Genomic DNA, 12,550 nt, shown 5'->3' on the forward strand with positions numbered 1-12,550 from the left:
AACTCGTCCAAAATGTGTGTACCGGACTCGTATGGTAATCCCGTACTCGACTTCGTCTCGCACGGGAACGACCACACTCGTCCGGTAAACACTTATTTTCAGGACTAGTAACGTAATATACTATTTCGTGTATAAATGTTTTGTAACTGTGTTTTAAAACTGTGACTTGACATCAAGAGTCGAAAAACTTCAAGTTTTGTATAGGATCTGATGATGGTATAATAAATACTTTGAAACGCGTAATCCTGTTGGATATTTAAGGACCACTATAGGCAGTCTGCAGGTATTGTAACCTTCTTATTTTGATTTGCATGAAGTGGCCTAGAAAAACCACTAGAACATGAAATATTTCGTGATACATTAGTGACACAGACGATGTTGGATTCGGTTTGAACAGAAACGTCTTCGACCTTAAAAATTCTCTATTCAGTTTCTACAAGAGGTTAATACATCTGCTAAGATGTCAAATTATATATTTTCCTGTGAGTTATTTGAAATCCTCACTATCCCTGGTGTACTGAAGAGGCATTATACATACACAAACTCAATAACACATGATCGCGAAACCAAAACAGACGTTTGTCAAAATAAAACTATTGACACTAGATTTTGCTGATTGTGATTCAAGACCCTAACAATTTTCATCCACTAGTTTACTATAAATTAAATAAATTTCTCCCTTATACCTTGAGCTTGTTACCGTACAAGTAACTAAATGCTAAACTGTTAAACACGATTTATAGTCTCCAAACGGTTCCACAAGAACTACATCCACAGCAGTTACCTGCTCTATAAGTAACCAAGAACTGTTTTGTTTCAGACGTTTTACGTGGTCTCCAAACGGTTCCGCAAGAATCCACAGCAAGAATCCAAGGATCCACAGCAGTTACCTGATCTTCTATAAGTAACCAAGAACTGTTTTGTTTCAGACGTTTTGCGTGGTCTCCAAACGGTTCCGCAAGAACTACATCCACAGCAGTTACCTTATCTTCTAAATATAGCTAACCAAGAACTATATTTTGTTTCAGACGTTTTGTGTGGTTTCCAAACGGTTCCACAAGAACTACATCCACCGCAGTTACCTGATCTCTAAGTAACCAAGGACTGTTTTGTTCCAGACGATTTGCGTGGTCTCCAAACGGTTCCGCAAGAACAACATCCACAGCAGTTACCTGATCTTCTATAAGTAACCAAGCAATGTTTTGTTCCAGACGTTTTCCGTTGCCTCCAAACGGTTCCCCAAGAACTACATCCACAGCAGTTATCTGATCTATAAGTAACCAAGGACTGTTTTGTTTCAGACGTTTTGCGTAGTCTCCAAACGGTTCCGCAAGAGCTACATCCACAGCAGTTAGGCCTACCTGATCTTCTATAAGTAACCGAGAACTGTTTTGTTCCAGACGTTTTGCGTGGTCTCCAAACGGTTCCGCAAGAACTACATCCACCGCAGTTACCTGATCTATAAGTAACCAAGAACTGTTTTGTTCCAGACGTTTTGCGTGGTCTCCAAACGGTTCCGCAAGAACTACATCCACCGCAGTTACCTGATCTATAAGTAACCAAGAACTGTTTTGTTCCAGACGTTTTGCGTGGTCTCCAAACGGTTCCGCAAGAACTACATCCACAGCAGTTACCTGCTCTTCTATAAGTAACCGAGAACTGTTTTGTTCCAGACGTTTTGCGTGGTCTCCAAACGGTTCCGCAAGAACTACATCCACCGGTTCACCGCCACTAACGCATTCTTCCTGTTCTCCCCCTGGAACACGATCAGAAGGACTTGCATCTTCCTGTCTACGAACCAATACTTCGACTACGTCGTCATGGCGACCATCCTGCTCAACTGTGTCTTCCTTGCCAAGACCGATCCTGTCGAGGAAGCTGAGTAAGTTATATTTTTAGTAATTGTATCTATTAAAACAGTACTTTGGTATTATACTGACCACACCTAATAGTTATAACCTAATTGTTTTATTTAAACAAAATAAAATCTTATTTGAAAGTCGATTTATCGGTTTGGTCGGTATAATCCCAAAGTACCTACTAATATTTACGGTGCAGTGTTTTCATTCAATTTTGATTTTAAGGTTTTGATTTGACGAGAGGGGTTGGAAATGGAAAAGTTTGTATTTTATGTTCTGCATCATAAATTTTCATAGCTCTACCAAACGTTGGTAAACTATAACATAGATATAACCTGTTTTGCTGAATTTGAAGCAATTCATTATTGTTTGGTTTAAATATAAATGCCTAAATTTATGGTTAACGTTGACAACCTGGGTATTTCATTCTCTTTCAATCTTTGCTTACATCAAGTAGGAAAAGTTGGTAAAATCCACTGATAATCTACAGTTATTTAACTACTTAGATTTACTAACCCATGGTTAGACTTCAGTATCTGTTGTCAAAACAACCGAATGAAAATATCGAACCGAATGAATATTTTTATTTGATTGTTTCATTCGATATATCGTTTGGTAACCAAATTATATTTCGAATGAAAAAATATTCATTCGGTTCGATATTTTCATTCGGTTGTTTAATTCGAAATATCATTTAGTTAGTTATGTTAGCACTAACTAATCAAATGATATTTCGAATGAAAAAATCGAATAAAAAATATTAATTCGGTTCGATGTTTTCATTCGATTGTTTGACAATAGATACGGAAGTGTACCGTAACTCACTATCCTGTGGCTCTAAAATAGTTATACTATCATTCAAAGTGGGTTAGATAAATTAAAATATTCACACCGAGAACCGTTAATATAAAATATTTTAATGTGTAAAACCACAGTGTAAAAACGAGCCAGTGCCATATAAATCGCGTTGAATATCTGATGTTATTCATCGCCGTTGCAGCGTTGCAGGTCATTAGGCAGCCACTAATGACTTTACCCTCGATACAGCGTCAATGGTTGTTGGTCGCTGTTTTGTTGCTTCTTGTTGAGGTTGTTGAGGTTGTTGTTCAACCCGTTTAACATGAATATCGATTAAACTCTCAACACACATTATCTTTGGATCGTAAATGATATTTAAATATAAAATCTTACGTTGCTTGAATGTGAAATGGTATTGGCCGTCTAATATGAGTAGTAATGGGGATGTGCTCGCTTTGTAGCCAGAAGGTAGCTAGTTCGATCCTGTCAGAAGTCAGAAGTTTTTTAATGATTCGAAACTGAACCGAGTTGTTCTGTATAATCAACAAGTACTCGGGTTCCTAGTCTGTAATGAAATAGGGAGCGAGATGGTGTAGTGGTAAGAGCGCGGGACTTCGGTGCCTGAGGCCCCGGGTTCAATCCTGCCAAATCACCAATGGATTTTATCTAAGTGATAATGCTGCAACCCCTAGGTCTAGCCTGAAGTAATGTGAAAAACAACCCCCGGAGCATGCCTTTCGTCATAGGACAAACAAGTCTGTAATGAAGCTTTCAGCTCATTAAACACTTATTCTTCAATAACTTTCCCACAAAAATACGCACTTTTTTGTGTAGGTAACTCCGTTGTAAAAATCCAACCTAATTTAATGCAATACAAATCTATGTCTTTCATATGTCCAAGTTGAAATTGAAAATAATATTTTCTCGATAATTTTGTAATAGTATTTTTAATGATTATTTATTTTAATCACTTGTATAATCTACCTTGCCATAAACATGCTACGAGTGTACTTTATTGGTAGTAAAGGTTAAACTGGCATTGCTACCCTCCGGTCATCAATTTACTCGGATCCTTACAAATTACAACACAAATCAAATTGTCTATTTCGATTTTCCACTACGATTGTGTATAATCCCAGATATATGTGGTCGTTTGTCACAGCTGATACCTTACTAAAATTATATATTTAGTTTTGTACTAAAATGTTTAAAATGCAACACAATTTAGACTGAGCACAATCATTTTCGAATATGTAATTGAAAAAGTATACTTTTGTTTTGGAAATCCTTATTATTAGTCACGGTGGGGAGTGAGCTGGTGTAGTGGTTAGAGCGCGGGACTTCGGTCCCTGAGGTCCCGGGTTCAAATCCCACCAAATCAGCTATGGATTGTATCTAAGTGATAATGCCGCAACCCTTAGGTCTAGCCTGAAGTAGGCTCGTGCCTAGCGTTCTAGGACACAATAGAAATTTTGAGTCACAAAATTACTCGTATAAAATTGTTGAAACGAACAAAATAGTAGACTTTTTGAAAAATGAATACTTGGAAAATAAAGTAAACAATATACTTAACAAAGAGGTCTTTAATATTATTGATGTAGTTTCTACCGATAACAAGCTGTGGCTTAGTGGGACTTAAGAGTCTTTCGTATGACAAAGAGTCAATGATTTCCCTTAAGTACCTATTTTTATCTTTGTTCTTCTTCTCCATTAAGCTTGACGTATGGTCCGACCTACTGCGGAGGAAAGGAAACACACCGATTTAACCCTCCTGCTTTCACTTTCAGTATTTTGTAAACACACTAAATTATTTGAAAGGAAAACATAGATATTTGTATATCTTTCGTTTTGGGATTCTAAATTATCATTAAGACGTGATGATAATCTTGTGGTTGTAATATCTTTCATTTTACACAAATGACCAATTTATTGCTTATGAAACAAACTTACATATTGTAGGCCATTAAATTTAGACTACTGATTTATATCTTGCATATTTCCTTTTCCTGTTTCTAATAATTCGACGTTGTTCAATTTTCTTTCTATTTTTATTCAATCTACGCCCACTAACGTTAAAACTATGTTCTTTGAGTTATATCTAATTGCATTCTTTTTTATGGTAACTACCCCCTTTCCCATCTAACTTTTTTTTTTTTTTTTACCACAATACCACAAATTCTAAAGATATCAAATGTTTTAGAAACAATATCCGTTTCATATGTTAAAACTTTTAAATATTATATGTATTTTATGCAATATATTTTTATAAATAAATATTCATATTGGTCAGATGGCTCAGATGTTAAGGTTGGCTGTCAAACTCAACGATGCCATAGAGTACAAAATATCGGTGTTGGATAACTTATATTACTCAAAAATGCAACTATCTTCGATCCAAGCTTAATATGGATGACCATAATAGTGTGTAATAGGTTCAAGGTTTTTTACTGATATTTATTCCACGATTATGTAAAAATTACCAAAACTCCCAAAACGTTTTGAAAGTAATTTTTTCCAAAACCCCTTAAAAATTCATATCACAATATAAATGTTATGTAAAGGGTGTTGCATGTAAACGTTTTAGCACAGGTGCCATTATTGCATAATACAGCAATAACATCCATTTTGGAAATGATGAATGATATTTATGCATTGCATCCAGTATAGCAGCTGCATAGCTGTAATCATAAAACCAGTTTTGGTTCAAGCATTATAAAACTATTAGCCATAAAATTGAATTATTCTTGTTGAACTTTTAGTAGTTTCACCAGAAACTGAAACTTTAGTTTTAGAAAGGTTCTAAGGATTTACGTTGGACAGCCATTATTTACGAAGACTATTATTTCAATAATAAATAATTTGTTTTCATTACTTAACTAATACGAAAAAAATATATTACTATATGACAACGTCTTCACTTTTCAACTTTTAGAAAAATCTGTATTTAATAAATCCTGTAATTCGTAACTCGGTTTAAAATATTAATTGAATTTAATTAACTACGATATACGATACCTAAAAGTTCCTATTATGAATTTTAATATAAAAATAGCTTCATGTTTCTCAAATAATCTCCAGTATTTTAAAAAGCATCTAAAGATTTTTTGTCTCGGTAGCGCTGAGGACTTTTAGCCTAGGACAGTGTTGTCGTGGGTTCGGATCCTATACCTGCCACTACTCTCAGTACAGTTCAACATAGACAAAAGCTAGATATTTCTTATAATATTGTATGGTAAAATATGGGATTTATGATATTTAATTCTTTTGTCTACGACTTCACTCTTGCACTGTACCGGCTCGCCCCTCTCTTTTAGTGGATACGTTCCAAGCACTGGTCCGTATGTGGACGGGCAAGTGCAAGTTCACTAACATCTTTAAAATATATTATCATCTATATATTAATAGGCAAGCATGTTTCTTGAAAATATTTTTTCTATACTCGCTTGCATCACAGGGAAAACCTACGCATACGGTTAGAAATATATTTTTCTGTAGATGTGCAGAATCCCTTTATAAATAAAAATATACTCAAAAATAAGAACAAAAAATATTTTTAAATTATAAAAATTAACATTGGCTTTATAGGTTGCCATGGTGATGAAATAATAATGAAATATAAACTGAAAATAAAAACAAAAGGAAGAAATTTCAATCACATGCTTTATTTACAGCCTGGGGTGAAAATAGAGAAGTCTGTACATATTTTGGTCGAGTTTTCGACCACTGGACATCCACTAGATGTAATTATTTTACACTCACAAACTAACGTAAAGTTTTACAATATTGCCAGAAAATTATTACCTACAATCTTAAGACAAAAAATTAAAGAATAATGAGAATGTATGTTTTAACGATATGTAAATGTAATTATTACTATCGAGTTGTATTCGACTCGTTATCTTCACACTGATAACATGGATACCGTGTACAAAGCAAGGACAACGAAGGGACAAACAACCCTAACAATGGAATAGGAGGGTCTTGTGCTACAAGAGATTATCTACAATCAAGGCACATTGAGTCCAAATTGTGTCTTTGGTGAGTCTAATACAGGGTGTGAGAGAAGGCATATCACCGTTTGCAAAATCAAATCAAAATATTCTTTACTCACTCGACGGAAATTAAACCTATAAGATTTTTACAAAGGGAACTCTGAAATGTATTTTAATTTGTTAAGTACAAATTTGTTGTTGAATGAATGTGTAGTAGTTTACGCAACGAAGGCTCGTACATTATATTTTCTACTAGTGCCTTAAAGACTAATATGCGAGTTGTACACTTCTTTCCATATGACCGGTTTTTATTACTAACAATCACTACTAATAACGCCTAAGAAAAGTTATGTTTTCGTTTAAAACCTCTCGGTACCGGGGGCCGAGCCTTGCTGGGTTGGGGTTGATTTGGTTAAATTGTTAAATCAAAATCGTAAACACATTTTATAATTTACGTATAGATATTTAATTACAATCCATGGACATTTGATTGCTGAAATAATAATAACTCTGTAATTTTAAATTATGCAACCAAACAAAAATAAGATAATCTTTTATGATCATTCTGAAGTAGATAAAATCTATTTCTGCCTCTGTAATCTTTCGATCTAAAACTACATAGGTCCAGTGGACTTTTAGTTACCAAATTAATTTCTTCAGCTGCATTCAACGTTCCCTGCGATACTATTCCACCAATAAATTTGTTAGCTCCGAATCTATTCATAAAATTACAACCATATTCCCCTAACTTTTTAATGCATTTCGTTAGAACATCCACAAACGATAAAATATGACATTGCTCATAAAAGCATGAGGATAAGCATATAGAGATCTATGGGATAAGCTCTCTGGGGTGGGGGAGGGTAACCATTAACGTACTGTAAGAGTAGAACTATTTTTTCCCATATCGAGTAATCTTCAGTGTAATCTTTGCTCAAGAGTTACAACTGATGTTATTCCCTTTCTAGTGTATTTTGTAATTTTGCAGAATACTTTGGATAAATTGATATGAACACATGTTACAAGTCCTTGTTTACCTTTTCCTTGTTGTTTTGTAAAAAAAAAACTTAGCAACCTGTAAGGCCAATGTTAAATTGTTAAATTTTCAAAAAAGTTGTGTAGCGAAATACAGATTTTCCTGAGGTAGTGGCTGTCGCCAATCACGTTTTTTGGGGCCAGAAGTCTCTAATTCCAAAATTTAGTAAAAGTCCTTCCGCTGGTTTTCGAGATATGTATTACAGACAGACAGACATTGCTCGTTTTATAGAATAGGATTTCCACTGGTTGTGATGCAACTACTCATTGTCCCAACCACTCATTCATTGTATAATCAATGAAATTTGCCTCAACAGTTGATGTTTGAAGCATTAGAATTTTACTTATTTTCTCTCAATTCTTGAATCACATTAGTCCAAAATTGTACTGTAAAGTAACAAAAACAATGATGTTAAGTAAGTAAACAATACTGTTACGAGAATCTTTTCAATTTTAAATACTGCATAGAAAATGCTACTTTAAAAACAGTCGAAAGGAAAAAAAAATATCCTCTGTTGAATATGTATGTGTAGTTAAAATGTTTGGAGTTAAATCAAGGTAGAAATAGCGTAAACAAATCTACATGAGTTATCGAATATTCATAAAGTTGTATTTTATTCCCAGCGTTGCAAAACAGCTGGTAGTGAGTCATTAACTATTCGTGTTGATATCGACGAACGGTAAGCCTGTTGGTCCCTGGGAGGTTCAATACCTGAATATCATTGGGATTGTGTCACTCTTTGTTGACGGCTTATATTGGATTCGTAGTTCATTAATTATGATAGGTATAAATTATAAATACCGCCGCCACAGAAAACCTGCAGAAGCCTCAATCTCCATTTACATGGGTGGATTTCGACTAGAATGTTCTCATAAAATTACTGTCGAATTTATTTCCCCTTTTAATTAAAATAATTTTAATTTGTACTTACGTTTTGTGATAAAGAAAATGTTATTAAATGATCATCGTGTAGATTAAAATAAACAAATTGCAAAACTTGATAAAATTGTATCGGTAAACAAACTAAAACTGTATTTATTCTCCATAAAAATGACATAAACATTTTACATTTACACTATTTTCATTTTCTCCTTAACTATAAGGCGCAATACAACGCTTCGTCCTAAATTATTTATTTTTAAGCTTAACGAATATTTAAGAAAGAAATTGCAAACTTTTATGTTTTAAGAGTAAAGAATTTAACTGATTTACCCCCGTTCCCATACTCTAATCATGCAGGTTCCAGAACTCGTTCGAATAACGTAGGTTTACAGGTTTCTAAGCACATTAACATCACTTTAACACCAGGTGAATTTTACTCGAGTTATCGTGCTAACGTACACATACACGAATATTATACATATAAGGTAATGAAGGCAAGTGAGCGCAGCGAACGAGCTCCAACCTAAAGGTGAGTGAGCGTAGCGAACGAACTTCAACCAGGACGTGATTGAGCCATGCGAACGAGCTCATCTTGAAAATTAAGAAGTTAAACGGGGCAAGGCCCGCGGGTACAGCTAGTGTACTGTAAATGTGTAAAAAAATATATGATAGCTGATTTTTGCACCTACGATAAACTTTCAAATTGTGCTCCTGAAAAGTTTACAAAACATGACTTATCAGCTTGTGCCATCTATCCACAGTTTTCAATTACCAAGTTAACGAAAACATAACCTCTCAGACGAGTTTTGAGTGCCCGAAGTAGTTGTTAATTCTTTTAAGTCGGTGGTAACATGGGATTTTGTAATATATATTTTATTTGAGGTTAGTTTAGGGTAGTAAAGGTGAAAAATAACGTCCAAAATGTGTTTACCGCACTCGTATGGTAATCCCGCACTCGACTTCGTCTAGGGAATGACTACACTCGTCCAGTAAACACCTATTTTCCGGACTAGTAACGTACCATAATATTTTAGTATTATTCATGTACTGAACTTACGAAAAATTCAAGAAGGTTTTCATTAGAGTTAATATCTTGTATAATTTTTGTCCATCAATACTATTTGAACACTTCCATAAGTACATAGAATTTAGTTTCAGTAGTGAGTAGTTGATTATTTATAGAAATTATTCTTATTTTTATTTCTACTATCTGTCCATATACTATATTATGGTATTTAATTTGATAAAAAATATGTAACTAAAAAATGCATCCAGAATAACTAGTGAAAAAAAAAAAGACATTTAACATTAAAACTGTTTAGAAATGTTCTTAAACAAAACACAATTCACGATTAACTGAGCAAATATTTCAGTAGATATTATCAACCGTTTTCAAATATTAATACCAAAGAAACAATAAAGTTATAGAATCGCTTTACAAAAACAATACGAAAGTTTAATTTCCGACTCCATTGTTTAATCTAGAAGTGCAGCTTAAATTTATTTACAATAATATTCACTAGGACTTTAAAATCGCTGAAGGAAATTTAGACTGTTAGCTCTGAAATCAGCTTTTGAAAATTTTTTCCCTATAGAGTTGTTTTATGTGTATAGACTCATTAAAGATAACCATTTAAGTTTATTACATTTTTAAATTAAAAGAATATAATTCTTTAAAAATTAATAAAGAATAATCGTTTGATATTGTTTAAGATGATCTCAAATATTTTTGCAAATTTAATTAAATGAGATACAGAACAATTTTTAATTTTTCAGGAAGCACGTTTTCTATATACTTATGTTATATAAGGGGTTACTGTTGACACATTGCAAAATGTAATGTTTTGGAAGTCAATAATGGGAAAAACTATGTGTTATCCCTTTTCACATAGTCCAATCATGTTTTTTCATGAACTCGTTCAATTAAAAATGTAGGTTTATTCGTTTGTTTTTGTACTTATGGGCACAAATAGGCCCTTATATATGTATGCATTTGAACATATTGTGATTTTGGTCTCATCAGGACATCACAATAAGAATAGCTTATTATCCCTATGTGCTTATTGATCCCTATATGGGAAATCCACTAAAAGTAAATAAATCGGTCCTGGGTGTAGATCTTTCCATTCCACATTCATTAATAACTACTTCCCTAAAAGGGAATTCGCTAAAACAATCAACAAGAACCTCCAGTGAACTATAAGCTATGCATCTAGGAAGTTGATCACTCCTAGAGTCCGCAGTTGTTTTTATTGAGCCCCAGAGTATTCAATGATACCCTTGGTGGTACTCGGGCTCAGACATTCAGCTAACTACAACGTAGACAATAACAACGTAGATTCATACAACGTATATTTATACAACGTAAACAATGTATAAACATAGATTCATGTTACACTATCGTATACAGTTGTGCAGACTGACTGTTATTGGTAATAAGCTACTGTATTACGGTACTCATGGTAAGACCTGGACATGGGACCGATATCTGTTTTCATTTTGATGTCATCGAAGGCTAAAATTACCAACTATTCATGTGTATAGATATATTTGTGTGTGAGAGAGACGATGATTTACCATGATAACGTGAGTAAATGAAATTAAATGAAAAAGTCTTTATTTTACCAGGCAAAGTTAGGGCTACATGGCCCTCTCTTACACTTAACCTGACAAACTTAAATATAAATAAATAAAAATACAATGAAATTCCTAATCTAATATAAATCTATATATTTAACACATCAAGAACAGATTAAGATAGTAGTAGAGTAAAGATCTTCGAATTTTGATGAATTTTAGTACAAACGTAATAACCTACGATTATTATAACGAGTCCATGAACCAGCATGAACATATGGGGGAAAATTTGTTTTTATAATTTGTTTACTCCCACAACATAATATGTTTTAATTTGCTTAGTCTGCAGGTTTGCTGCGGTGGAGGTATAAAAAGTATACCTCTGTGCCTCTGTGCAAATATGCAGTAGTTGGATTTTTAGTTTATTTCCAGGAAATGGCTATTTTATTACTCTTATACTTTATTACTACTGTATACAAAATACTATAAAGTAATAAGATGTTTATAAAGACAAGCTATGATGGAACTGCTGACACGATGTCCTTAAATAAAACTACCCTGTATCAGCTAGCAGCTCTGTTTATTTATCTGAATGTGGATCAGTATATTTTGATCTCCAATGTCCCACAACTGTCCCCTTGGGACGTCTTGACCGAGAAGCAAACTTGGAACGTTGCAACTTCTCGATTTATCGCTATGTGGTCAATCTTGTATACAAATACAGCCAACAAAACATCCTTCGCAATACAACAAATACAAAAAATACGTCAAATAACACTTGCAATATATTTACACTTATACTGTTTGCTCACAAGACGGTAAATACATATAACAGATGGTAAGTGGGGATCGATTTCAGTTGGGCACTCCGATCATCATCGGAGGCACATTTTGTCTGATGATGATTGGAGTGTCCAATCGAAATCGATTTCCTCTCACCATCTTTCATAATGTATTTACCGTCTTGTGAGTAAACCGTATAAGTGTAAATATACTATCACAAGTGTTATTTGACGTATTTTTGTGCTTTCAGGTAATTTAATAGTACGTACGATGCTGACCAAGAAGTTATCTAACAAATACAACCAACATCCTTTGCAAACTTATCTTTGGTGAATCTGGTTTGATGTCCACTATTAATCCAGACAAACCGTTAGTCTAACAATGATTAAATAAACATGTCCCCCACTCAACCTTAAGGAACCTAAACATGTTTTTTGGATACAAAAAGGACCAAAACCAAAGTTTGACTAGCTCAAACATCCCAATTTTCAAACACAAACTAATGTCATACTGTACAACATTTTCATCATAGTCACTGGTTTCTCTACTTTGGAACCTGTCTCCTGACCCTTCGTCTACCTGGGATTAGCCCGGGCCTTAAGCCATTGGTAAGTCTCCAGTTA

The 12,550-nt window shown here is 33.9% G+C and overlaps 1 protein-coding gene across 1 annotated transcript in view; it reads left to right on the plus strand.

The window, feature by feature from the left end:
• Window positions 1–12,550, plus strand: part of LOC128996508 (sodium channel protein 60E-like) — a 317,588-nt gene that overhangs the window by 203,791 nt on the left and 101,247 nt on the right. The window contains exon 3 of the mRNA XM_054421885.1: window positions 1,674–1,882. Within this exon, the coding sequence (XP_054277860.1) occupies window positions 1,674–1,882 (209 nt within the window). The remainder of the gene's footprint in view (window positions 1–1,673; window positions 1,883–12,550) is intronic.

The sequence above is a fragment of the Macrosteles quadrilineatus genome, unplaced genomic scaffold (assembly GCF_028750875.1).
Source record: "Macrosteles quadrilineatus isolate MER2022 unplaced genomic scaffold, UCM_ALF_1.0 Scaffold_6__1_contigs__length_79288215, whole genome shotgun sequence".
In the NCBI taxonomy this organism is placed as follows: domain Eukaryota; kingdom Metazoa; phylum Arthropoda; class Insecta; order Hemiptera; family Cicadellidae; genus Macrosteles; species Macrosteles quadrilineatus.